We start from the raw sequence: 24,889 nt of genomic DNA, 5'->3' as shown, positions 1-24,889 counted from the left end.
TTGAGGAGAGAGGGAGGGAGAGGTCAGGAACAATAACTTTTTAAGCGTTCTTTAGATCAATTACTGTCTGTGCTTACCATGCACATTAAAACTGGAGTTAAAATCCATAGTGCCTTGCTCTGCCATTTTAAGTATTTGTTGCTAGTCATTACCAATTCCTTTGCATGCAGCCCCTACAGCAGAAGCACAGTTTTCTCTGGAGCTGACATTAGCACTGTTTCACCGGGCTGGCAAAATGCAGTGAGTTTGTGCATTCCCTGGGAGACTGGCTGTTTTCCATTTATTTCACTGCTCTGGAAACAGACCTAGCTGTAATGGCCTAACATATCTTAAAACAGGCGAATTACTAATTCAAGTCAGTGAGCATATTTTCATTTTAAAAGAGTAACAAATTAAATAAACTCCATGCATTTTGCATTTGAGACCTCAGTGTTTCATCTGCTGTAATCTAATTCACCCATTCATTTCCTGCACATTCATTTTATCCCATTATTTGAGATTTCCCTTGCTTTTAATCCTGTGTTTTGAAGACACATAGAGTTACAACAGAGAATAGATGAGTAAACAGTAAATAAAAGAACAAATATGCCATAATATAGCTTGATGTGCTCCTAATCAATCTGCTTATCACAGCTGAATCCTTAAAGTTAGGTGTGCAACTTTTCTGTCTCAAGTTGATTAAAAGTTATTTAAAAATAGGTGAGATGGGGCCATGTGTCCAATCCACCAGGGACTTAACTGTTGCTTGGGGTTTTTTTGTGGTGGTTTTGTTCTGTTTTGTTTTTTTACAATAGTGCTGATGGTTGCAGAGAAAAAAAAAAACAACTGAATGATCACAGGACCTAAAGATTTTTTGGGGTGCTTTTAACCAATCATTCTCAAGTAACGAGATCTTACTTAGCACGGAATTATTTGGTTGTCTAGGTGGGGACACTTTAGATGAACCATAACCAGGAATGTATCTGGTTCACCTGCTGCATCCTTCCTAATGCTGTCTCGCCTGCCTTGGCTGGATCCTATGTGTTTTGTCATGTGTAATTGTGTTGTTTAGCTGTTGTCTCCCTTGAGAGCTTCCTGTTCATGGGAACCACTGGGAAAAATTGTTAACTTCTCTGCATTTTCTAAGAATTTGATTGTTTTTCGACATGTGGCACCCACAGGCCTGTGCAGGCCCCCTCTGAGCCTGTCCTGGGAGAAGGTTAGATGAAATTTGAGCATCAGCACAGAGGAAACAGGATGAGTAGAGGCTGAGCTGAAAAGCGGGATCGGATGAATACTCACTAAGGTTTTGTGCATGGTACTGCATCCCCCTCTGAGTGCAAGCAATTCCCTTGCACTTTTGTGCATACTGAGGATGATCAGGGAGGGAGTTAATGAAAAACAGCCAGTGTTCTGGATCTTCCCTTAAGTCTTGCTTAATTGCAGTAACTACTCAGAGAGGGGCATATGCATGCAGATATACATCAGGTTTGGCAACTGAAAACGACTGACTGATATACTTCAGGCAACTAATTTTCCTTCATTTAATACTGTAACCAGGTGCCTGTTTTAGTTTTGCAGTGCTCCTTTATCGCCCATATTATTTTCATAATTTTGATGAAATAAACTTTGTTTTTTGCCATGGGTTCCAAAGGAACCTTTGGAAAGACAAGGAAACCAAATAATAAAGCATTCTAAATCTATACATTCCTTCTGTATTGATGTTAGAATCAATGTGCACCCCCTTGCGCGCTCCCCCCTGCCCCAGACATGTTTCTAAAAATAGTTTAAAAAAGAAAAAAAAACAGTTGAGTTTGTCGTTCCGTTTTTACACATTAAGAAGAGGAGTAGCACTGTAAGAAGGCGCAGAGTCAGCATCTGCAATGTTCTTGTGCTTATGGATCACCCTATGCGATAATCTTTTGTAGGGATAATTTCAGTGACAGCATGATGTTAGATCATGTCAATAATCCTGCTGTGAGTCAGTTCTGCTCATTTATCACCATTCACATGCCTTTTTGTTTTTCCTTGCTGTTGTGTTGAATATTGGAAACACTTCAGACTAAGACATTATTGGATCATTTCTGTCTATTGACCTGTGCTGGGGGCTGCACTGAAAGCACGGGTGTAAGTTCTGTAGAGACCATGCTGGTATGGCATTGCTAAGTAGGGTTCAGTGTGAGTGTGACACCTTTCCCACTATGACAGGATGGAGAAGGGTGTCCACCTGTCTTTTCCATGTTTTGTTTTGTTGGTTTTTTTTTTGTTCCTGAAACCCCATGAGAAAGGGCAAAGGCTGAACAGACAAGGGCCCCTTTGCCAAAAGAGAGTTCCTTCATAGACAAATGGTGACACAGCAGTGTCTTGCTGTTGGTTACTGCTTGTTCTGTACTTGTTCTGTGGAGACAGAATATTGTAGCTGCTTGGCCCTATCATCTGATTTTTTTGTTTTTCACCATCACATCAAAATTCTCTCCAAAAATCCCAAATCCACTTTTTTGCTTTCCTACTCTCCACAAAAGCATAAGTGTAGTGTCTTTCACATTGGTTTCAATCTCCTTTAACAGAACATTTCAATAGTGTTATATAAGCATTCAGGACTCTGCTGTATTTGTTTTCCCATGAATATATCCTATTGTTGTTAGATCTTAATTGTTACATTCTCTTTTATCTGCAGGCTATGGTGAGCTGATTGCAGGATACCAGCAGCTATTCAGTGTTAGGAAATGGGTCTGAAAATATAAATCACTTATTTCTTGGCATATACCAGACACAGTCCAGGGCATGTTTGCATTAGCAGTTGCCATATTGCATTAGGATCTGTGGTGATTAGATTTTCAGTAATAGGAGCAGGGCAAATGTATTATGTAGTTATATAATTAAACATATTGTCAGGATGAGAGTGAAAGGATGCAGTAATGGAGGAACAGGAGGCAAGACAGGCTTTTCTTTGGAAGGAGCAAATGTGGAGAGGTCATGCTTGAGATGGCAGGAAGTTTAAATGAGAGTTTAAGGTTGTTGATTGAGGAAACACCCTCACAGAACAATGGAAATCATGTGAACAGAGAAGGTTGCTTTGACACGTGATGGGAGAGGGAAGGATCAACTTGCTTGTGAAGCACCAATAGATAATTTGAGCTGGATTAGGGCAGGTGGAGAGATGCTACAGGATCTGGTGTTGGAGTAGGTGAGAGGTGAGGAGCTGCAGAAGGCGAGAGAAATTTGAGAAAGTACATTTAGACTTGCGAAAGAGTAATAGCAGAGAAGTGAATCAGAGTAGAGATTTGGTCCTGATTTATCACAGTTTCCTTGAAGCTGTGTTTACCAAGAAAGACTGGTAAAAAACTGCTAAAATTTTGGAGCCATTGTGACTGTGTATCTAATGACTCACAGTTGTCAGCATTGTTTTTCTTTATCCTTGTTTTTGATTCTTTCCTTTCCCCCACAGCTATGGAAAACTCCTTGAAGTTAATGTAAAGACTTTGGTTGATTTTTAGTACACTATGGATAAGCCTCTTCTTATGTCATGGCTGAATGTTGATTTCTGAGCTGTTCTGGTTCCAGGCAGCATCTATAATTGCATGTTGTTATTTGAAAAATAATGATTTTAATTTCCAGAAAGGATGATATGAAAATAACATATATTGTTTTGCTTCTTTTAATTGAAGAACTTTTACACACTATAAAGCGCCTGAGTAGGCCCATTTCACCATGTTCTCCGTTTTATTTTAAAGTCATTTGAAGAGCTAATACTTAGTTATTGGACTATTTTCCTTCATCTCTAGGCACACAGATTCATTTTTAAATAATATTTGTCTTATTTTTCATAGCTGATGTGACTGACTCAGATTGGATTATTTCATTTGACCCAAACTGGGGCTGCAGTTCGAAGATCCAACCAATCTGTGGGCAGCCCTTTTTTTCTTTAATAGCAGACTAATTGGCAGACCAATTAATCTGCTCATCTGTGAAGAGAAAATTTATAGCAATAAGTAGTTCTATTTCCAGAAGTCATTCTCTAAAGTAACATTACAGTGGCCTTGTTTACTTCATGCCCTGCAACACGATCCAGTGCTTCAACAGTAGCACAGGTCAATTAGTGGACAAATTAAGCAATTATTAGCCACTAACAAGGGTGACTGGCATCATTACCCTTCCTGTTTACCAGCAAACTGTTATTTTAATACAAAGATCAACAAATAAATTAGGGCATCTGTTGTATTGCCATGTCTGCCTTGAAGTAAATGATATTAAATGGGCTTTGGTTGCTGCCAAATTCTTAACCCTGGCCTAATGAGATACACTGATATGTCTCTTGCTGATTATAGAAGCTGTAAAATTTAGTTTGTATTGATTTATTAACAGGAGGACCAAATTCTCTGCAGTGGTATTTTTTTAATAGTCTGATAGCTGTCTTTTTACTTTAAATGTTATTGATCCTGAGACTATTGGGTTCCTCTGAAAGACAAAGCTATTTGCTAATTGTATTGAATATTTAGATGCTTACAATAATTTTATATTGAGGTTTGTATATGTAGATATATGCTTTCATCTGATGGTTTTCTTATTTTTCTGGGAACTGTCTTTACTTCCAGGTGAGACTTCTGTGAGTCATTTTGAACTCTTGTTTTGTATTTTTATCATGGGGTAAGACTTCTTCAGATTTAATTAACTGTCTCCTAAATAAGAAAATACAGTAAATCTCTTTAAATTGGGTGAACCTGGCTGAAATACCCCCTAATATATTGTGGTACATTGGGAAATGCTGGATCTCTTGCTAGCATGCTGCTGGGTGCCCAAGGTCAGTCTCTTTCCTTTAGTTTGGTGTGCCTGGTCCAACAGTGAACCATGCAGAGCAGAGGCTCACCCATTATGTGTTTATACACAGCAAGTTCTTGGTTAGGGAATAATAATTCCCTGCATGAAGCTGAAAACTGTAGCTTCTAGTTGCCAAGACGCCTTTGCCAAGCTCTGTGACTGAGGTTGCATCAATAACATGAGCAAACTGAGCAGGACCTGGGCAAGCCTCTTCCCTGGCACAGGTACAGCTAGACCGAAGCTTGAGAGTTTGGGCTCTTCTGTTACCTCCTGAATGAAAAGCAGTCGTGTTATCCCTGAGGTGTTTGCAGTCCTGCCTGCTGTAAGAAGAGCTGTCACAAGCACATGCTTGGTGCACTGCCAAATCTCATGGCAAAACTATTCCACCAAGGTCTTCGGTGAAGTGATGATCGTGTACACAATGCAATACTTATGCCGCTTTTATTGTGGTTGCTTTGACAGATCATACCTGCCCTAAGATAAAGTATGTTCTGGACATACTGATTTCTGAATAGTTAACTCTTCCAAGTGTTTTAGAAAACACAAACTAATGTGATGTTTTGAGTCTAGTTGCAAGCTCTTTAAAACTAAAACCAGCATAGTGTTTTGAGAAGCCATAGACTATGTATGGGGTTGTATCACTTTAAGTAGTTTTGAGCTCTCCAGGTGAGCATACTGTGGATTATGTTTTAGACACTGCCAGAAAACAGTTAGAGCAGCAGTTTAACATAGCTAAGCCTTTCATGTTTGCATCCAGTTAGGAAACCTGGTTATTCAGGACCCAACTGTGTCCCTGTCATTTCTTCATGTTCTTGCTGTTGTATAATGAACAAAAGACACAACACCAGCCAAAAAGCAGATCAATGTTCGGTTTCCTTCATTGGGAGGAGGTAATTGCAGAAACATTTCCTCAGCAATATAATTATGTATATGCTAGTTTGTCTCAGAAATTGAGCTTTAGTCTGTTCTCAAGTGGAAGACCTCAATACAGAAGGGGATTTTTTCTTCTTCAGGATTAGTCACTAATAGGTGAAAAAATTGCTGATGTTTAGACTCAGTTATACCTTGGTCATCATAGACATATCAGAAGCCTCATTTTTGCCCATGTGCCTCAGCAAATTAGAATTCATTCCAGCAGAAGTGTAGGTTCAGGTTTGTTAGTATTTGAAATACAAAATGGGCCTTAGGAACTAGGCTAAATGAAGGAGCTGTACAGAATGTGAGATTTTGGTCCCATCTTTAATGTATGTTTCAGCCAAGCTATAAACAAGGATGTTTAACTTGGCATGTACCCAAGTTTTAGTTTCTTTTTAAGGATTTTGATTGCATCACAAAAAATCAGGTCTAAAGTCAGCTTTTTTGAAGTCAGCTAGTTAGCCCATGCCATCTCTTCTATGCTGAATTGTTGCTTGTTATATCTATTCCCTAGGGCTTTGCCCTGTCCAGTGCTAAACGTTTCTGATGACAGGATTCCACTCTTCCCCTGGAGAGACAATTCCACAGTCTAATAGAGCTCGCCATTAGTGAAATTTTACTCATGATCAGCCCTAATTTTTCTCTGCTTAATTTTATCCTGTTACTAGAGCTTAGCGATTGATTTATTCTGGGGAAATTCAGTAAATGGTTCCTGCTTCACAGGATGGACCTTACAATAAATAGCAAATTGTCATGATCTGTCTGTAGGTGTCCTGAGATTACACAGGAACTCAATTTATCTCGACATCCATTCCCTGGAAGCTGTTTCTGTCAGTACCAACTCAATGGAGGAGTAAGCAATGAGTTTAAGTATCAGACTGCCTGCCTCCTGCCCCAGCACCGGCCTCGGAGCAAGGAGATGTTTAGTCACTCCCTCAGCACAATGCCCAGAGGCAGGAGCTCCTGTGGGTCTGGTGCTGTGACTCTGCCCGAAGGAAGGGCATTTAGGGTCTGGTTCCCCGGTCACTTGCTTTGGTTTTACATTAAAGGAACTTCACTGATGAGGTGCAGTTACTTCTGGTTTTTACGGGTGTATGTCCCGGTTTCAGCCAGGATAGAGCTGGTTTTCTTCACAGAAGCTAGCGTGAGGATATGTTTTGGATTTGGGATGAGAAACTGTTGATAACGTGCTGATGTTTTGAGTTGTTGCTGAGCAGTCAAGGACAGTCCAGCTTCTCGTGCTGGGCTGCCAGCAAGAAGGCTGGGGGTGCACGGGGAGCTGGGAGGGGACACAGCCAGGACAGCTGACCCAGGCTGGCCAAAGGGATATTCCCCACCATACAACATCATGCCCAGTACATAAACTGGAGTTAGTGGGGGGGCAGGAATCGCTGCTCGGGGACGGGCTATCGATCACTGGGTGGTGAGCAATTGCTACATTGGGCATCACTTGTTCTTGTACATCCCTTTGTTGGTGTTATTATTGTTGTTATCGTTGTTGTTTCCTTCTCTCTTGCTGTCCTATTAAACTGTTTTTATCTCAACCCATGATTTTTTTTACCAATTCTCTCCCCCATCCCACTGGGAGAGGGGGGAGTGAGCAAGCGGCTGCGTGGTGCTTAGTTGCCGGCTGGGGCTAAACCACGACAGTACAGTGTAGAGTGAGTGAAGAATCTGACCTTATAAGTTCCAGTCTATCAATCCCACAGTTTCCCTGTGCCTGGTGCAGAGCTTATGTAATTCTCCCAATTTTAGTGAGGCATTTTATACCTCTTTATACATGCAGATGGTCTGAACTCTGTGTTTATATGTCAAGGGCAGGTCTGGGCATATACAACAAATTTGAGGTGTCTCAGCTCAACAAATTACCACTCATGAGCTGAGCTGCAGTATGTGCCCATGTATGCATGCTGGATATGTAAGGTGCTAGGCTTAAATTAGTAGGTTTTACTTCATTTCACCACTTAGGAGGAGAAACGTTTTGTTATTATGGCTCAGCTGATAAGCAGTAACTTTTCCCTCTGTGGAAGCTTGACTGTGTCTGATAATGTAGCCATATTGTATTTGCACTATGAGGATGGACTAAAGTATTTATCCTTAAAGTTCTTATTTCTGGAGTTTTTAGAAGGTGGCAGGTGCTATGCGATTGCAAGTGGTTTGTTCTGTTGGAAGCAGGAGCAGTGCCAGGAACCAAGAGGAATGATCGCTCTAATCTTTTATATGTGAAATTTCAGATATCTGGAAATCATTAATGTCATAAAAACCCCTCTTCAAACTCTGCTTTCATTTTTCTCAGGTATAATTGATTTCCTTGTGAGCCAGCATCCTATCGCGAAAGTACTGAGAGACCACCTGGTCTTCAAGATTGCACCCATGCTCAATCCTGATGGAGTATACCTAGGAAATTACAGGTATGGTGTGGAGTATGAATCTGCATATTTTTATGTATATTTTATACATCCTGCACTGTTTTGCCACTGAATCTTACATGACTTGTTTCAATTCATTCCTCATGTGGCCATATGCTTCCTGAAGTTCCCATTGAGGAAGGATCAATGGCAAGTTTGCTTGATTCAGGAGGTAGAGAGCAACTCTCCAAGACAGCAGGGTATCTAGCAAGCCTTCTCTAGGTGTGGGAGTTAGGCAGCTTAGAGTTAGACCTTAGATGTGTTTTATAAATGCATTCATTATGCTGCTCATCAGCCTCTATGTAAATGTGTCAGTCAATCACAGTTCCCTTCAACTACCCAGATCATCCATTAAAGTCACAGATTTCAGTCTATTATTGTACTGTAATAGATAGGGAAACATGGAATGGAATAATCATTCCACCCTATGCTAATTTTGCTTCATTTTAGTATTTGAATTACTACTTTACCACCTCCTCTATTGAGAATGTATTCAGATAATCTTTTGTTTTACCTAAAATTGTTTGCTCTTAATGCATTTATTTACAAAATAAATGTGCTCCTGGAGGTGATAATGAAAAGCAGTTGATTAGTTGATGATTTGTTTGTGGGGGCAATTACATGTACCACATAGTTCTCTGGAGAAGCCCCTGAGAAATGTAATAATACTGTATGTGGTTTTGCTTACAGCGCAAGACTAAATAACACAATACACTCTGTAGCCAGGCTACCTTGAGCTTTGATCTAATTAGGTATTGCATTGCTAAGCAGAATAAGACCAGGTTATTGTGTGGATGAGGAGACCACTGAGGAAGAAGCTAGAAGCTGCTGAAACTGGTGCTGCTGGCTCTGTTCTTTGTTGTGATATGTGCTTCTTAGCCCTCCTGTGCTTTGCCACTTACTAAACTGAAAGAGCAGGGAATTGCGTGGGTGATTTCAACAGTGCTTATATACATGTTTTATAAGTGAAACTTCTGAGGACACACTGATACTCTCTCAACTCTTGGGAAATCCAAAACCAGGGAGCGATATTGCAGTAATGGTGTCTGACAGCACTAGGAATTTATCATAAAAGTTATGTCACCTTACAGGAATAAAGCCCTAAAATGGCTCTAGAATCCAGTACTACATTGCTTTACTCTGTTCCCAGTGCCCTGCACATAGGTAAACCCAGTTGTAATAAAGTAGCTGTTGTTTTCCATAATTTCCATAAATTCACTTGCTCTGTAGGTTTTTCTCCTGCACTATTGTTTATACTTTTTGAGACACTTGCAGCTTTACAGACATGCATATGGCTCATAACTTGAGAAGCCTTTTGGGAACGCAGGTATTATGAAAGGGCATGTGAATTCATTTGGAATTACTGAGACCAATGGTATACTGTTGTTTTAGCCTTTCATGATATGCAGAATTTTCAACCCTCCTGAACTAAAGAGACTTTTAATGAGGTAGTTGGAAGAGCATTTGATTTTCTTGCAATTCTTCACTTTATTTACAAAAGGCCTAATGTAACTAATAACTTAAAAATGAGGGTAATAAGCAAAATGCTACCTATTATCTTGAGAAGAATATTAAAAAGCTTAGTAATGTGCGTGCATTGTAGTTAACTAGTGCTGAGTGAATAATTTACAGCAAACACTTTATTTCCTGCTCATACAAAATCCACAAACACATCACAATTTATTTGCTTGAATTTTCTGTGTGAATTAAAAAAAAAAAATCTCTAAGGATCAGTTGCTAGTATTTGAAAATTTAACTCTGAGGCTTGTCTGTGATTGGCTAGATAAGTCTGTTTCATCTCTTTTGGTCTTTGTTCAGATTAGCACATAAATAGGACTTTCAGAACTCTTCCACATAACATGGCATAACACAGATCTATTGGTTGGGGACAATCCCCCTGCTCTTGCAAACAAGGTCTGTGGTGTTATATGCAGCAAGAGCAGTTTTAGGCATTTGAACTTCTACTTCCTGTTATCTCCCTCTTTTTCAAAGCAGCAGCTAGTGACTATTCTTTGGTTCATTGAAGGTTCACATTCAGAGATATGCAAGCTAAGATAATGAAATGGATAATTAAACCTCATGCTTGAGTTTGTAAATTGATCTCCTGCCAGTGCGAGAGAGATTTTTTTTACCCCACCAGTATACAGCTTTGTACACTTGGCAAAGTATACTGTCAGATGCACTTTGCTGTCCTCTGAAATCCCAGATGCAGTGGGCACCATTAAAAGCCTGCGTATGTCAGCAGTTCTCATAGAAGGGATGGGATATACTAGTTCTGCAATCACAACAGGAACTCGTTTATCCAATGATAAGGTAACAGTTGGCTGATGGGAATTTTGTCGTCGTGATTTTTGAGGATGCAGGACTTTCACCAAGGGTTTGGGTCCCATGCTTTTCTCCTTGTTCCTTTGTTCTGAGTGCTTGTGAACTGAGGTTTAGGAGTTTAAGCCAAAACTGCAACAATAATGACAAGAATTCTCTATTATCTATAAAGCGTGGCTCATTCTCAAGAGAATAGACCAAATGAGTTGTGACTCTAGAGGGACTTTCTTGTGGTTAAATGTTCATAACCAGCAACAAGTGAGTTTAATATCACAGCTCTGAAGCACAAGTCCTCGCGGCACAGACAGATCTGTGAGGAACGTTGTTTACATGTTGCGTGTACATTCAGACGGCTCGAAAAGAAGGGGTCATGGAAATGAACGTCAATGCCTAGTGTATCAGGATGCATGGAAACAGGGTGCTAAACTTTAGTGATTTATTCAAGTATATGCCAGAGTTGAAGAAGTGTATTTATGGACCCATATAGTTAGGAATGAAAAGACAAGGTGCCTTACATGACTTAAAGGGGTGGTTAAGCATCCCCTCTAATTTAGGATGTTTGGAAGGTCTATACACAATTTTTTAAAGTATTTTTTTTAAATAAATGGAAAAAAATTGCAATTTAATTGTAATCTTAGAGCATAAATCTTTTAATAGAAAGTGAACTACTATGGTTCTATCTCTTAATAGCTATTACTTACGTACATAAACCAAGAGAGTTTGTGAAATTATCTATACTAGGCTTTATTTCCAGTGAAATTTCTGACTGACTGTTTAGGAATCAGAACATTTAATTTTTGCTTTCACCTGTTTCTTTCTGAAAAGAGCTGAGAAGTGAAAAATGGTGGGCAAACCAGGCTGCAGTAGATCAGGATTGGCAGGGTACAAGGTTCAGGTGCAGAGAAGTGGAGCACTTGGGGTGCAAATTCACCGGCACTCACCAAGCCAAAGTACTGAATGGCTAATTGGCATTGCTCCTGCTTGTGGTGCTAGCTGTTATTTGCTGGTTTGCTAGCATCATACTCTTCTGTGAAGATGATTACTATACCGCACTCTTTCTTCAGTGAAAAAAACCTCCATAGTCCTATTCTTGCCACATGGGTATACCCAGCTCTTTCTAACATGCAGAATAATGATAGGTACCTGCTTTTTATTGTGGTGAAGGATGTAGGGTCTCTCCCAAAACAGCAAGACAGCTTCATCCCTTTCTTGAAGTCTTTAAAGCCTGGTATTGCTGTACTTCTAAGTGTAACTGGCTTTGCAGTTACAGTGTGTAGAGAATGATATGCCACATGGGTTTGTTAATTAAATTGCCCTGGAAGATGCCATTGGTTGACCTAGCTAAAATAGTGAGTCTTCAGCATAATTTACCCTCTGTTCTGGCTGGTAATTTGTCCTCAGCTTTCACCTGAATTGAAAGACCCCTTTTGCTGGGGGTGGTGCATGACTTGATCTTTAGCTTCGTGAAAGAATATGGCAAAAAATAAAAAAAGTTTGTGAATTCTCCATAACACTGATTTCACCCTCTCTGATGGATTAAACTGTGAAACAGTTTTAGGAAATACAGGAAAACTAGTGCTGGGAAGAGAGATTTCTTGACTTTCTCTGTTTGTGGTATAGCATTATCATCTTCTGAACCTATTACCATCCCTAGGGAGGTGGGGTTAGACTAAGAAAAAAAATGTGTTCTTGATTTAAAAGTCGTGCATCCCCAGGCTTGGCCTGAACTTTCCTTTATTGAGAGCTTGTTCTTAAGCTGGCATTCTGCAGCTGAACGCTGAAATGCATCCCTGCAGGCGAGATGACTGTACCACACAGTCTTAGATTAGTTCCAATTTGTCAGTCTCACCTTCCAGAGATGAAACCCTATACTGGTACCAAAAGGGATGTGTTTCTTAGTCTGGGCAGCTCTTCACTGAGGTATCCCAGAAATGCCATGACGAGGCAGTTGAAATATCCTGACCATTCTCTAAAGGCTTTGTTGCATGACCCAGTAAGTCTTCCTGTTCCTTCCTGTTTCTGTGTTGCCTGTGACAGTATCAGCCTTCAGTAAATTAAAGCCATGAATTAGCTTGAAATGTTCTGAACTGTCATCACTACAATATCCTTCTAGCTTGATTGTAGGGACTGCAACAATTTGTGTGAATGAGGAGAAGAGGGCACACACTGATTTGAATACTTTCTTGTTTCACTGTTGGGTATGATATTTTTGAAGCCAACACAATCTTTACTGCTTGCTTGTGTGATGAGTTAACAAAGCAATTTGTTGGACAGAAAGGAGACCAGTCCTACCCAGACTGGAAAGCCAAATTCACCATAAACAGTGTCGGAGTCCGTATTGCAATGAAAGCTGTGTTGGGATGAAGTGTTTTGGACAAATGTTATATTTGTGCCCCAGAAACGTAGTTTTGTGAGGACTGAAATGGTTTGTGGAGTGAGTTGAATTTGGCAAGTTGTTTCAAATGAAAAGAGGGAGATGGTATGATTTGTTTAAAAACTGGCCTTTTTAAAAAAACCTTGTTGAAGAATCTGAAATAAAACCAGAATATTAAACTTTGGACCAGATGAAATACTTCAGATTTATCCTGAATAGGTTTTTGTGGACTTTATTTCTGTGATTCTAGAAGTAGTCAAAAGTTCAGCATTCATGTTCGCGTGTAATTTATGAGGGGTCTTTTGACAGTGAAAGCATACGTGGACTTTATCCAAATTATTTTAGCTCTAAGTCAGAGCTATATGTTGTAACACTGAGGAGTCCTGATTTTGGTCTTTGATAATATCACTTTGGGGGATATACCTATACCTGCATACAAATATGTGTGTTCACAGTGACTGGATATGTCATGTGGTTCTTAGTATCACTTGTCCAGTTGTGAGACATGGCTACTCACATGCATACTGCCATTTGCATAATTTCTCTTGATTATTTTTCACCTATTTTTCTGGTGGAGAAGGTTTTTTTTCTTAGCTTCATTTAATGCATGTGAAATTCATGCATTGCCTTGAATTGAAAACCAGAGTATCCATCTCAGATGACAAGATGAAGCTCTCAATGGAGTTTATTTTTCCTAATTAGGTGTTTGTCATTGTGTATTCTATATAACAACGTATAAGTAAACAATCATGGACCTTTTGAATAAATTTATTGGTTTTATTTATGTTACTGGGCATAAAAAAAATCTATAATTACCAGGTACAGCCACAGTATAACTGGTATTTAATGACAATTACTTTTTGTTACCATAGAAATGAGTCCAAAGTAGTTACCTATAATTTCTCATTCCCAAACCTCACACATGTCGTATTGCAGTATTACCATAGTAATTGCCTATTAGTCATCATAAAATAAGCAGTTACCCTGAAGATATCAGGATAGTGTGAAATTTCTCATCTCCTTCAAAATTTGCAGCACATGCTGCTTCTCGTCTTCCTTTAGTGGGATTTTTGCCTGAATGACAGCAATGTCCAGTGCACGTTAACCCAAGGGAAGAAGGGATGTGATTGAGAGAGAACTGTACTCTAAAAATACACCAACTCAGGAAAAGTATGTTCCATCACCTGAAAATATAGAACTATTTCTTATTATTGAAAAACAGGGATTTTTCAATCCCACAAAATGGAGGTTTGCTCCTTGCCATGAATTTCCTATTTATTTTTTTCCCAATTCAGTTGTGACCAAAGCGGAGGCTTAGGGGTTCTGTGAGAACAGCCATGCTGTGTCAGACCTCACAAGCCCAGGATCCGCTAACGCAGCAGTGGACAGTGCCACTCTTCCTGTAAGCGCCAGAGACGCTCACAAGATGCTTTCCCCCAAGTACTTCCCAGCTTCCAGTGATTTTCATTTCAGACATTTCCTGAACTCATGAGATTTCTGTCTGATCAGTAATATGCAGTGGATTTGTCTTCCTAGTACTTGTCCAGTTTGCCCTCAGATGGGAAGCATCAGCGCGCTCAGAATCCTGTGGCCTGAGGCTGTCAGCTCCTGTCCCGGTGCAGGAAGCACCACTGACTTCAGCCTGCCGTGAGCTTCATGGACTTCTCCTCAGCCGTCCCTCTTGAACTTTGTCTTAATTTAGGTTCCATGTCACTGAGGCCAGTGAGTCTCTCCATGCCTGCCTAGATCACATTTAGTATCAGCTCGGGGCTGGTGACTCACGTGGAGGCAAATGGTGTTCCCCTTTGTAGCCGGGACTGCGGGAGAGGCAGGCCATAGGTGCCCAGTGCGTTACTGAGCCCCTGGTAGAGTGGTGGCAACTGAGCTATTCTCCTCCCTTTCCAATTTCAAAATTGGAAATCCAAGGTGGCTTTCCAATGCTTCAGTGTCTTTTGACAGTCTGTTGGATTAAAAACGTAGCAGTGGCCAGGACCAACCACCCTGATAATGGGGAAAAACAAACAGAAAGAGACACGTCACAGTGAGGGAATGGCCATTCCCTTGTATCTCCTTCCCCCATGTGGCTGGGGGAAAGGGTGAGGCATGGCAGAAGCTTTTTCCTCCCCCAGTTCTTGCTTGGCTTTGAGGACAGGTCAGGAATTTTCTGTGCTGGCTTCCTCCCGCATCCTGCGTGTGTTTGCATCTCTTCTGGATGTCCCGGCTCATGCACTGTGCCAGGCTGGGGCCCTGGAAAGCAGCGTCTGGGGTGGACCTGCAGCTGTGGCACGGGTGCGCTCTGGGCAGCAGCAATGGAAAAGACCAGGGACACAAGAGAGCAGCAGAGGTTTTCTCTGGCCCTTACGTCCATCTGGCTCGTAGCATTGCCGTTCCTTTTCCTGCTTGGAGGTTTTCTTTGCATTGTGGCTTTTATTGCCTGGAGAGATCTGAGATGGTAAGACAGTTACAGTGGTTGCTGTTTTGCTCACCTTAAAAAAAGGTGAGCTTAAGAAAAGCTTCCTTGTACAAAAGTTGTCATCCTTTCTCTTAAAACAAATACTGGGTTTCCAAAAGGGTTCCTATCTACTGCCATTGAGAATGCTCTTTATATTGATGTGGTAACTGCTTATTTAAACCATATTACAGCTCCTGAGTATTTTTCAGTTGCTATTGATGTGACAAATTCTCTTGCACAGAGGACTGCACCAATCAATAGAGTCAGTATATGTGCTTTAACAACAAAGCCACATGCCTTGGGGTTCCAGTTCAATCTGAACCTTTTAGTAGCATTAAATAAAGCTATATTTATTTTGCTTTTGGTGCAAGAAAAAAAATCGGAACCCAACCTAATTTAATACAGCTTGTTGGAAAGGTTTGAAGGCAACATTATGAGGCCATTTTCACATGTGATGAATACGTAACTAGTGTCAGAGCTGCTATTTTGTCGTAAGCGAACCGTTCTCTTTTAGTTAGATTGATCTGGGACTACAGAGTAGCCTTTTATTTTTAGACAAGCAGGGAGAGGAGTCATAATGAGAAATATTGAAATCATAGCTTTTTTATATCGGCCATTATTCCACTGAGAATGAGACATGATGTCCTTAAAGAGACAGGGCTATTTATTTTCCATTTAAATAGCACCATTTGTGATTATTACCTTTGAGCCATTATGCAGAGAATAAGCATCCAACTCATGAATCCCAGCCAAGTGAATCAAAGTTTTGTACCTAAGTGCCATTTATGTCTGTGAGTTGCTGTAGGAGCCTATTCTTGACCTTCACTGACTTTTTTCTTTTTTTAATGTTTTTTGTTTTCTAGAATGTATTTGTAATTAACAGGGGTCTTTGTCAGTTTGGTTGAAATGTTTGTTTCCTTTCCTCCCCTCCTGAATAGCTGATTTTAGGTCTGAATAATCCCATCTGGGTTTCTTAGCTTTACTTTCAGTTGAGTAACTAAACATATTGGGCTTTCTTCTCTTTTTTCTTTCCTCTTTTTTAAGTCTGGCTTGTATCTCTGGTGATTTGAGTTCTTGTTCATAGCAGCAAACAAAGGACCAATGTCTCTGGTGGTTTTTTTGTTTGTTTGTTTTTGTGGTTTGTTTGCTTTGTTGTTTGGTTTGTTTTTTTTTTTTTATTCTGCAAATGACTTAGTAAACTTCAGCCAATTTTCTGTAGATTTTTGTTTTGGTTTACCCATCTGCAATTTAAGAATAATTAGGTCTCATATATCTAAAATTAGCTGTCAAGCTACATTTATTAGTGTGTGTGAAAAAACATGTTGCGTTCCTCGGCTTTAAAGCACTATAGGTACCTCAGTAGGTACCAAGCAGTATTGTTTAGAAGAACTGTATACCCATGCAATGAAAGCAGTGCTTTATTGTTAATTTTGCAAGTGAGAGAAGGGAGAAACATGCTGAGTTGGTCTCTATCTAATGTCGTAACGAGCTGAGCTCTACTTCTCAAACAGCAGTTGCCAGGCTGCAATCCATGGCATTTAAATGCTGATGGAAAAGACTGGAGGGCTGCTCTGAAAAGGCTATTTGCCAGACACAGGAAGTTACGGTTGTGGCACAACCCAAGAAATATGCCGTGTATTCGCAAGTGCCATCTGCTGGTACAGTTCATTGAGCTATTTCCAGAGACAGTTGCAAGACATGCCTGTAACTGGATTGTTTTTTTTTTTTATTGGTGGTCTTCAGGCAGCTGCTGGCTTACAAGGCACATATTGTTAGCTTCTAACATGGCGTTGCACCTAGCTGCAAATGCACCAAAGTGATCCTTCCATCCTAGCAGTTGACAGTAAGGATGCTATGCCAAAGTGCCTTGAAAGAAGGGATGTGTCAGCGCAGTATCAAGGGGCAGGAGAGGTGTCCATGGGGCACTTATCCCAAGAGGAGATGGTCTGTGGTACGGAAAGTGTTTGTGTAGCTGTCAGCAATGGGAACGATCCAGCTTCCTGTTCCCAAGGCTTTGTCTTCTCCCTTCCCCCAAATGAAATTAGTGATACTGCTGCTTTGCTGAAGGTCTAGTTCAGGGAAGTGCTCAGAAGTCTCTCTTGCAACGAGGGCTGTGACTCAGGAGTGTGTGCTGATTCTCTGTGGGCTTTCTTCCCCTCCTGCCCTTGCCCTTTGTTGTTTAGTTTTCCCTTCTTAACACAATTACTGGCCCAAACAAAGAGTGTGGTTTGTTGCAGAAATCAAGAGCAGCCGAAGCTCAGTGTGAACTGTGCTGCCCTTGTCTGCATTGTATTTGCCTTGCCAGCAACTGAGCTGTCAACTCATCTGGGAGCAAATCCCAGAACCTGAAGTGTTGAGGAAGTTGAGCTCAGCTCCAGCCGTGCCTATGTTCTCCTGTCCTGGGATGTATGAGCCACATCAAGCCCTGCAGGCACCCAGGCAATTGAGGCGGTAAATGGGGATTTTAAATGGTTTTAAAGTAAAAGAGGGTAGATTCAAACTAGATACAAGGAAGACATTTTTTGTGATGAGAGTGATGAAACCCTGGCACAGGTTGCCCAGAGAGGTGGTGGATGCCCCATCCCTGGAAACATTCAAGGTCAGGTTGAACGGGGCTCTGAGCAACCTGATCTAGTTGAAGATGTCCCTGCTCATTGCAGGGGGGTTGGACCTTTAAAGGTCCCTTCCAACCCAAACTATTCTATGACCCTCAAGAAGAACCAAGACCGTCCTGTTTGTTGGTATAGCGGACAGAGCCAGGCTACTTTTGTATTTTAGCTTTACAGGTTTACTTCAGTGCTGGTTTGTGCCAGCAGGGTTTGTCTTTGCAACAATTAAATGAAAAATGGAAACTACAACTCAGGAGGGGAAATATTTTCCTTAACTTCAGGAATGACCAATAAGAGGTCAAATTCTGCCTTAATGAGAGCACCTGTTGTTCCTTCTAGGTGAAGAGCCTAAAGAGGGAGAGTGAGGAAGGTGTATTGCCTGCTGTGTATGAGCATAGGGAGGCTTAGCATGTGGTTAGTTGTGTATCCCACTTTTGGATTGTTCCACCCGCAACAGCATCTCAGAATCTTTTCCAATGTTACTGACATTGCTTTCCCCACTCCCCCCCGCCCTGTATTTCAGCAACATGTGCTCACCTACAGATTCACCAGCTGTCAGGGAAGGCAGCTGAGGGGTTAAGTCTTTATGGAGCGCTTTTTGGACAGAGATCCTGGGATTTTCTGAAGTTGCACCCATTTATACAATATCACCAGCAACAAGTGATCACTCCTATGGTCTCTGCAAGAGTCCCCTTCCTTGTAGTCAAGTTTTATCATGTTATAACAAGCAAGGGGTTCAGTACTCACCTTCAGTTCACCAGGGAAGGATTTATCACCTTTCAATGGAAAAGTCCTGTCTTCCTGTTCTGACTGCCACTGTGTGGGTGGGGAGGGGGAAACCCCATCCAAGTTACTAGGAAAACAATAGCAGCCTAAAGGAATGTTTGTTTAGGTTGGTTTTTTTGATGTTTTCTTTTTCTGGATGACAGCTGTTCTTTTCTTTCCTTTTTTTTTTTTTTTTTTTAAATTGCAGCACTTAACATGATGGCAGCTTGCTGTATAATTTATAATATTAGTCCTAAGGGCAGTGTCGTGTAACATGAAAACAATCCTGAGACAAATCTAAATAATAAACATCCATTATCTAAAACAATATTGTATTAATAAAACAACATTAAATAATCCAAGGATGTATGTCACTTCTGGGGTGTGTAAAGGCAGACACCTGCCTGAACTTCCCACTCCCATGTCTTGGTCAGCACGTTGGCTCCCAGACACCATAACCTCTTTGTGACTTAGAAGAGCCTTGTTTTCACTCTTTGCAGTAAAGTTTCTCTAAGTGGTTCAGAGTTGTGATGTTTCCTCTTCTCTGTTTGGAGAGATACTTTTTTTCTTGGGTTAATTCTCATAGGTGAAGACTCCCAAAAGAAACATGGCGAAGTGCTGAATTTCGGGAGCTTGCAAGGTGTTGAGCTCTTGAAAACTAGTCCTGGTGCTCATTTGAAAATTTAGGTTGTGGCTGTAAAGGAAACTTTTTATTTAGCTATTAGTACAGAAGCCTTTTCTGCTGAAGCAGAGAGAGATTGGAGACTGCTGTTTCACAGCTGCCTTAAGCCAAGGAAAGTGCATGCTGGTACCCAAAGGGACAGTTCAGTTCTGTTTTCCCTCCTGGCTGTGCATCCCTGCCATTTCCTTTTTGCCAGGACTGGTACTTGTGTGGCAGTGCTGTGAGCCAGAAAAGGACCAATTCTGCAGAAAACCAGCCTGACAAAAGAGTTCTCATATGGCTCCCTGTGCAGCCAGAGGAATAGGACCAAGACAGGAGGGAGAAATGAGCAGAGAGGGATTCCTTTTTAGTGGCATCTTGGGTGTAGATGGGCTTAAAGCAATTTTGAAGCCAGAGCCCAAGATCTAGATGGCTGTTGTGCAGTTATTCTGCGGATCTTGGAAACGAAAGACAGTGGTAGCCAGTGATTTCTTGGATGATCAAGATTGATATTATGCAACAAATGATTATTTATACTACTTGGTAACAAGCTGGGTAACTTGGTATGTTCACTCAGGAAAATAGGAGCTTTACGGTGTCAGAGGCTGGAAATGAACTGTTTCCGTGCAACTATTATACCCCATTATGTACACATGGTGAAAAACTGCCCACAAAATCCTTTTCTCTCTCCACTCCCTATACATACAGAAGCCATCATAGCTGTGCTGACACAGCAGAGGGAACAATTAATCTCATAGCAAATTACTTCTCTGCTGCCCCTGGTGCCAGGCAGAGGGAGGATGTCAGGGTAGTCTGGGAGGAAGTAGATGTGACAGCTGATTGACAGCAGATGTCTTTGCCTGGTTGGTGCCTAAGAGATGGAGGAAGAGCACTCTGGCAACATGGAGGAGTTGGGATCAAAAAAGGGATATGACGTTTCTGGACACCCAGTGTCAAGCCACACAAACATTAGCTGTCTCTGCCAATGTGAGTGGGACACGTATTCTGCCTCTTCTTCCCCTTCCAGACTGGAAAGGATGTATATTAATAGAAGTATATGCGTCTTAACATGCAGCTACTTGGTGTTAACCCAGGTCCCCAGGGAAGAGAAGTGCTTATTTCAGGTTGTGCAGATCATAAACCTGCTGCCTTGTGTGGTGCGTGTGTTCCGAATACTAATGCTGTCTTTGGCTTTTCTTTACTGACACAGCCATTGAGCTGATGAATTGTATAGATTATACAATGATAATGGATGGGGAAGGGGAATTTCATCTGTCTAACCAAAATATGAACAGTAAATCCTGCCTGTTTGCAGAAAATAGCTGGATTTCTAGTAACACTGGAATGCTGTTGGGGGGGGGGTGCCCCCCCCTTTCATCACTGCCATTCAGACATCCAAATGCTTGCAAAAGGACTGGAGCTTCCAACACCCTGAGGCTAATGCAGCAGTTATCCTGGGAGGCTGCCAGCTCTGTTGGATCTAGAAAAATCCTGAACCCCTCTGTGGTGCCTCTGCACCATGTCCAGGGGAAGAAAAGGAGACAGGGGCCTTGTATTTGATTCTCCAAGTAACAGCTGTGTGAGAGAATGGGTTGTTCTTGTAAATAAGACCAGTCTCTATTCATAGAGTGGGCTGAGCTGTGATCTGATCCTGTGCAAAGCAGCGAGTGAGCTGCATTGTGGAAGGGCTTATGGTAAGGTTGTGTGTACTTTGGGAATCTCAAGAACTGGAAGAAGTATGTCACAGAAATGTGCAAAGCCTCTGAGGCTGGTCACAATTTGTATTATTAATAATAAATTTTGTATATTAATTTGAAAGGAAATAGGTTAGCAAGGGAGCCTGAAAGTTCAGATGATTGATAATGCATTGATACTGCAGTGTTGACCAGAAGCCACAACGCTGTTCTGCTGGGTTCTATACAAGTACATCATGAATGATCCTCACTTTCACAAAGTGCTTTCAGAGCTGAAAGAGTGTGGCACAGCAGGTCGACAGGGCAATCAAGCAAGCTGTTATAGCAAGGGAAGACAGAGTACTAAATATAATAGGATGAATAGTGGTAGGTTTTTTCCTTTTTTATGTTGGTTTTTTTTGTCCTTCTTCTGATTAGTGGTAGGAAACGCAATAGCTAACTATACAATGAAGCTGAATAACCTTCATGTATCAACTGATAGTAGGACTACTCTAAATTTGATGAACCTAGGGAAGGAGCTTTCAGTGACAAAATACGCTTGCAAAGGAAGGTTGACCCCAAAATTGTGTTTCTTCAGAATGCATTACTTTTAGATGTTCTTCTATTCTCCTATTCTTTCTCCTTGGGCAAAACTGTGGACCTCTACTCAGCTCCCAGTTTAAGCATCATTTAAATTCTAGCACTAGGATTTTCATTATTCTGTTGCAGCTGAGCAGTATTATGGTTCTACCCATTGTTTTACATCTGGATTAAATCGCCATGTTGTGCATCTGGAGGTGGGTTTGTTCAGTAGGTTTTGTAAATCCACAGATGTTCAAGGCACAGTCAATCTTTTGGCAATGCTTGCTAGTGAAGAAGCTACACAGTGAGAATATCTATTCCATGCAAGCACTCCCAGCAAGGTTTGTAGCCCAGCAGTTGTCCTTGGATAGATCTCTCTGCTCTCCCAAGACTGAAAAGAATCAACTGACAAACTGCCAGTTTATCTCCTTTACTTTCTACTATGCCTTTGCTAATCCTCTGTACATTTTCAGCTGCTAAAATCTTTTTCGTTTTTAATTCTTCCAGTAGTGTTTACTTTCAACTTGCTGTTGATGTGCAAGGAGGAACTGACGCTGGCATAGGTTTGTTCTTGACATCTCCATCTTGCTGATGCTTTGCTAACTAGTGTAAAAGAAAAGAGGTCACATCCAGGAGACATGCTGTTATTGGTATGGATGAGAGGCAAGCGCAATCCTAGCAGACAGTTCTTATTCCTTACATTGGTCACCTTTTCAATTACAGATCTGATCTGCAAAAGTCCTGTCATTCTCATTCTAGTTTCTGTTAATGAAATGCATTTAACTGTCAGCTCTTGTTAACAGTAACAACACAGCTGAGGATTCATAAATTCCCATGGAAGTCAAATAACTGCTACCTTAGAAGAACTCAGTCAAGTCCTTTTTCTTCTTGAAGCTAGAGGAGGAGACAACCACAGCTTTCTTGATCCAGCCAACCAGAATATTTTAAACAATGAATCTATCTCAGATTTTATTTCTGATTCCTGTCTGAAAAGGTCTAGATAAATATTCTAAGAACCCTGGGTTTTTGAGTCCATGTCATCGGTCAATTGTGCTTTTTGTATCTTGGATCTATCTCAAATTATTACTTATTACCCGGAATATTCAGGAATTCAACTTTTCAAAAGCCAGTCTGACAAGTGCAGTCCATAGATATGGAAACAATTGTGTTTGGCACAGGTTCAACCCATTCTGAAGAATTACAAGAAGGAAAAGAGAATTAGAAAAATTGGCATGTGACAAGACAGTCCTGGAGCTTAGTTTGTTTAGATTAACAGACAGCAGGCAAAGGAATGAGTGACATTATCTGAGACTGTATGTGGGGAGTCATCGGTCCACGATCTGAGTCTGAGTGCATAAGGAATATGCTAACATGGAGTAACATGAGGGCTACTCTTCAGTATAATAAGAGAGGGTATAAAAGCAGAATGTCTTGACGCTGATGTTCAAGAAATGAAGTCCTTGAGGGGATGGTTAAAGACTGTGGTGTATTTTCCCTGATGGACTGTTTTGGAATCAAAACATTTTCCTAAACAATGTTTGGAGTTCTGTTGGGGTTTTTTTGTGAATGGGAATGCCTTCAAGAGAGGTCTTTGTGTGTGAATGGTAGATCAGCAAAATGATCACAGAAGGCTCTTTCTGGCTTTAAAATGTATGATTTTCACACTGTTGTGCAGTGTTGATAGTTTTCTTTTGCAAGAAGCCCATATACCGAATGATCTCTTGGTCTTTCTTAGAATTATCCTTTTGTTTGACTGGAAAAATTTGGCACACTGCATATAAACTTAAATTGTTCAGTCTAACTGAAGTATTCTATGAGTTCTGGAGATAATTTCTTCCTTTCAAATGACAAATTCCATTAGAATCAGTGGAAGCTAGCGGCTTTTTCTTTCAACTGTCCAATGCAGAACGGTTTATGGCTTATCATGTAAGCTTAACAGGGTAAAGAAGAAACATCACAAAATAAAACTTCATAATTCTTAGAAAAATCCAGTTAACTTTTGCTGATACCTCCCCGAACACTTGTGTTAAACAGAAGCTGTTGGGCTGAAGCTGTATAAGCTCTGTAGTTGTTTCAGGTCTGCAGAAGCAGGAAGGTCAGCTTTGACCATTTGATTATTGCTGGCACGATCAGAAATTATTTGTACCTGCATATTCCTCAATGACAGTTAACTTCATTACAGACATGGTGCTTTGTTTTAAGTCAAACATGAAAAAAGTTTTTTTTTTTTACTTGAAAAGATGCATTCTCTAACCTGTAAAATAAAAGGCTGGAACATGGAACTGGGAACAACTATTTAACATGGATGCAGGCCATGACTAAGTGCTGGCATGAACAAAGAAAATAACGTGGCCATTGTTTTTTATAAATGGATGTCTCAGTCCACATCTCTTTTATTTAGTCCTGGAAACAATACTGTATTTTCCTATATCTGGGGACATAAACTGTATTAAACTCTGAGCTCTTAAATGGTCTCAACGTGACTTTGACCAGTAGTTAAGGTGAAAGCTGGTATTTAGTTCTGTCAAGAACCAGCATATCTTGTCTTTGGTCATCTTAATTAAAGTGATCACCTAAACTTCTCCCTGTATATGTGTTCATGCTACCATTTAATTAGTTGAAGAAGTTATCTGGCAAATTAGAATTACTGCCAACAATAAATCAATAAAATACAGTAGAAATGCCAAGTGGTCATTTACATGATTGGAACTACTTAATATAATTGATTGATATAAAGAACTTTGTTTTATACCACTCTGTGTTTCTTCATCAGTACTTCAAGAAAACTGCAAGAGAGATGGAGTTTGAACATCAGTTCTCTGCTCTTCATGCTCCCATGCCTTTCTCACTATGTCCTGTTGGAGCAGGATGGCCTGCAGGTACCCAGCTGGACAGTCTGTTCCACTCATGAGGAAAGCCTTAGGTCTGCACTGGATTTGGAGGGTTGTGCTCAGGTTTTCATAAGCAGCTGGTGATTCTCAGCTACTGAAGTTTTACCTGCTGACACTGAGATATGTCAAAGGCTTCTGGAGTCGTGATGAAGAGTGTTTAGCGGTTTTTAAAAATACAGGCTCTTTAATAGCATGTCTCAAATCAGATGCCTAAATAGCTAGGCAATCTTGAAATTTTTGGCTTTGGAATTTAAACTGTAGTTCCCCGTTGATCCGATGGAAAGACTCTACAGTTATTTGCATTGCAAATGGAATAGAGAGGGAAGTGGGTTTTCAGATGTATGAAGCTTTCTCTTTTCATTCCTTTTTATTGCTCGTTTTCATTTAGATTCACATGTATTGCTGGCCTGTTTGGCATTTCTCATCACCCACAAGCCAGA

At 40.7% G+C, this 24,889-nt stretch overlaps 1 protein-coding gene across 1 annotated transcript in view; it reads left to right on the top strand.

Annotated features, from left to right (window-relative positions):
* Window positions 1–24,889, top strand: part of AGBL4 (ATP/GTP binding protein-like 4) — a gene marked incomplete at both ends in the record, with an annotated part of 120,119 nt that overhangs the window by 17,021 nt on the left and 78,209 nt on the right. The window contains one exon of the mRNA XM_010281770.1: window positions 8,009–8,123. Within this exon, the coding sequence (XP_010280072.1) occupies window positions 8,009–8,123 (115 nt within the window). The remainder of the gene's footprint in view (window positions 1–8,008; window positions 8,124–24,889) is intronic.

Source organism: Phaethon lepturus, unplaced genomic scaffold (assembly GCF_000687285.1).
Source record: "Phaethon lepturus isolate BGI_N335 unplaced genomic scaffold, ASM68728v1 scaffold782, whole genome shotgun sequence".
NCBI classification, from domain to species: domain Eukaryota; kingdom Metazoa; phylum Chordata; class Aves; order Phaethontiformes; family Phaethontidae; genus Phaethon; species Phaethon lepturus.
Note: the sequence above shows the minus strand (reverse complement) of the source record. Positions and strands in the feature narration are given on the sequence as shown.